Source organism: Opisthorchis viverrini (assembly GCF_000715545.1).
Source record: "Opisthorchis viverrini unplaced genomic scaffold opera_v5_347, whole genome shotgun sequence".
In the NCBI taxonomy this organism is placed as follows: domain Eukaryota; kingdom Metazoa; phylum Platyhelminthes; class Trematoda; order Opisthorchiida; family Opisthorchiidae; genus Opisthorchis; species Opisthorchis viverrini.
The window spans coordinates 461,252-463,649 of NW_008751997.1; the positions used below are offsets into that span (position 1 = coordinate 461,252).

A 2,398-nucleotide genomic window follows, 5' to 3' on the forward strand; every position below is an offset into this window, starting at 1 on the left:
CCACCCCAGCTTCTATAACTACCTTGTCCCGTATTATCTCCACTGCTCACGCCCTTCCTCATTCATCTAAATTCGTGCTGGGCGACTTCAACCTACCGGATATTCCTGGTCTAATGACCTCTCTCTACCTTGCCTCACATCAAGAGTTTTCACCCTGTTATCTCTCGACATGATAAGCTATTGAAAGCCTTGGAAAACAAAATACGCCGAGCCGGCAGAGAATATCGGAAATCTCGCGATTTCTCATTATTACACCTCATCAACAAGCTTTCAATTGACCGAGAATCCTAACGAGTATCCCTCGAATGCTGAGAAGAGAGCACCGCTCTCAGGGGCCCTTCTAGCTGTAAATTACTCGTCCGCCTATTTCGTGGGCGCTGTACTCCAAACTGTCACCAGGCCACTTGTCTGAGCTCCACCAATGGTAGCTTCATCACTCATCCTGTCAATATAGCCGACCACTTGAATGCTTACTTTGTCAGCTGCTACTTACCTCCTTCTTCCAAGTTCAGTCCTACAATCTCCGCCGCATATTCCACCTCTCTACAACAGAGTAACCGCCCTTCTCTGAGCAGCTTGACCATCTCCCTAGCCGACCACTCCCAGCCTTATAAAATATTTCTGATCGATATTTCGTCAATCTTCCTACAAATCTTCTACAAAACTGGCGTTTGTAACCGGTAGATACAACACTATTAGATTCGGTGACCTACCATCGCACATGGTGATGAAAGGCCAGCCCAAAGATATTCCTGAAAAATTTATTCTCACATTCATGGAAAATTTGAAGGAAGCCAAAATTAGCCACTCACGTTGGAAGCTACATTTGTGACTTTCCTATAAAATCTGCCTAACCAAAGGTGCTCCATCACCTCCAAGACTGTGGGATCGAAGGCGGTAATGTTGTCACTGATAAAACAACTCCGTTTTAATAGCGAAGCAAAGGTTCAGAGATCTCCCCTCTTCAGCATCCCATCGGCATTATTCAGGACCTGAGCGTAAGAAGACGCCGTTCATGATCGTTATCTGCGTTATCTGGGTCTAACGTATGTGACCATTTTCTCGTCAAAGTTAAATACAACACTAGATATTCATGCATTATAGGAGCAAAACCCACAACAGACCAACTTTAAGGCATACGATCAATCCATCCTCGTTGATTAAAACCGCCTGCCATAGTTAGTGGTTGAAATTTTCGAAAGGAACCAACGACGAGGGCAATGCTCTGTGCCCGCCTAGATGATACTAAGTAGTGAGAACAATAAAGGAGCTTGCCGCTAAGTCTGACTGGACGTCAGGTGCAGGAGGAAAGAAGTGAAGAACATGCATCCTGAAACTAGATCGCCAGAATGACCTCGGGTGACTAGCAAAAAATTAGGACGCACAAATGACATTTCCCTATTTGAGTGTGTCCAGCAAGCCGCTATGAAGAGTGGTTCCCACCTTGAGCCTGTTGCCAATGGAACACATCCGAGTCTCCATGTTCCCTTTCGCCTAGGAAATCACCGGTTCCATGGGAGCCTGGAACTTAATTATGCCCTGTTAAGCGAAGGTGCTCGGATAAAGTTTCTTTACTTTGCTCTTATCCGTATATTGTGATGGACTACTATCAAGCCCTTCAGGGATAACACACAGTAGTCACTGTATTTTGGATGGCGTGGAATAACATTCTCCCCACAATAGTCTAAATCACATCTAAAATTCAGCTCAAGTCACCTTGAGATTCTTCTGAGTAGTCGCGCTGTGAAGCTTGTCGTACACAGAGAAGCCCTTTTCACTTGTGTCTATCAGATGAACCGAAACTAGTAAAAAACTGAACCAGAAGTGCTTGTGAAGAAGTCTCGATCCTGTGCAACAATCTGTTAGCGTTGAATCCCAAACTGACCTTTTAGTGGCCTACAGAACGCGCGGCAGTTCGAAGGAATTCCTTTTTTTCGCGTCGGTTCGCGCAATTCAAGATGACTCCAAAAGAGCTTCAGCCATGGCATACGTTTGTTCTCCTACTCTTAGTACAATGGATTTTCTTTGGCGATTGTCTCATTGTTGCTCTGTTCAAGTCATATGTTTTGTATCTGATTGTTGGCGGGTGGAAATTTCAAAGATTGTTCTTTCTCACTATTCGTCGTGACTTAAAGTGAGTGGATATATTGGTGTATGCGTTCGCTCTAATTCCTTCACCATTACGGTGGCAGAGTAATTGATTATTTCAAGGCCGAAATCTTTCCAATTTGTCAGGTACAGTTGTAGTGGGTAACGGCCCTATGGAGACTCTGGTGAACTGAACAAATTACTGATGTAAGCCAGATACAAAGTCACAAAGAGAAAAATACAAGTAAATTTTGACTCACATTTCAAAATAGGAGATTCCGTAGTTCCGTATTCCGTTGAACCACCACAC

At 44.2% G+C, this 2,398-nt stretch overlaps 2 protein-coding genes across 2 annotated transcripts in view; one reads left to right on the forward strand and one right to left on the reverse strand.

Moving 5' to 3' along the window:
* The window catches only part of T265_10166 (hypothetical protein), a gene marked incomplete at both ends in the record, with an annotated part of 21,295 nt that overhangs the window by 9,956 nt on the left and 8,941 nt on the right, over window positions 1–2,398 (reverse strand). The window contains one exon of the mRNA XM_009176456.1: window positions 494–607. Within this exon, the coding sequence (XP_009174720.1) occupies window positions 494–607 (114 nt within the window). The remainder of the gene's footprint in view (window positions 1–493; window positions 608–2,398) is intronic.
* Window positions 1,749–2,398, forward strand: part of T265_10168 (hypothetical protein) — a gene marked incomplete at both ends in the record, with an annotated part of 39,452 nt that continues 38,802 nt past the window's right edge. The window contains one exon of the mRNA XM_009176457.1: window positions 1,749–2,134. Within this exon, the coding sequence (XP_009174721.1) occupies window positions 1,959–2,134 (176 nt within the window). The remainder of the gene's footprint in view (window positions 2,135–2,398) is intronic.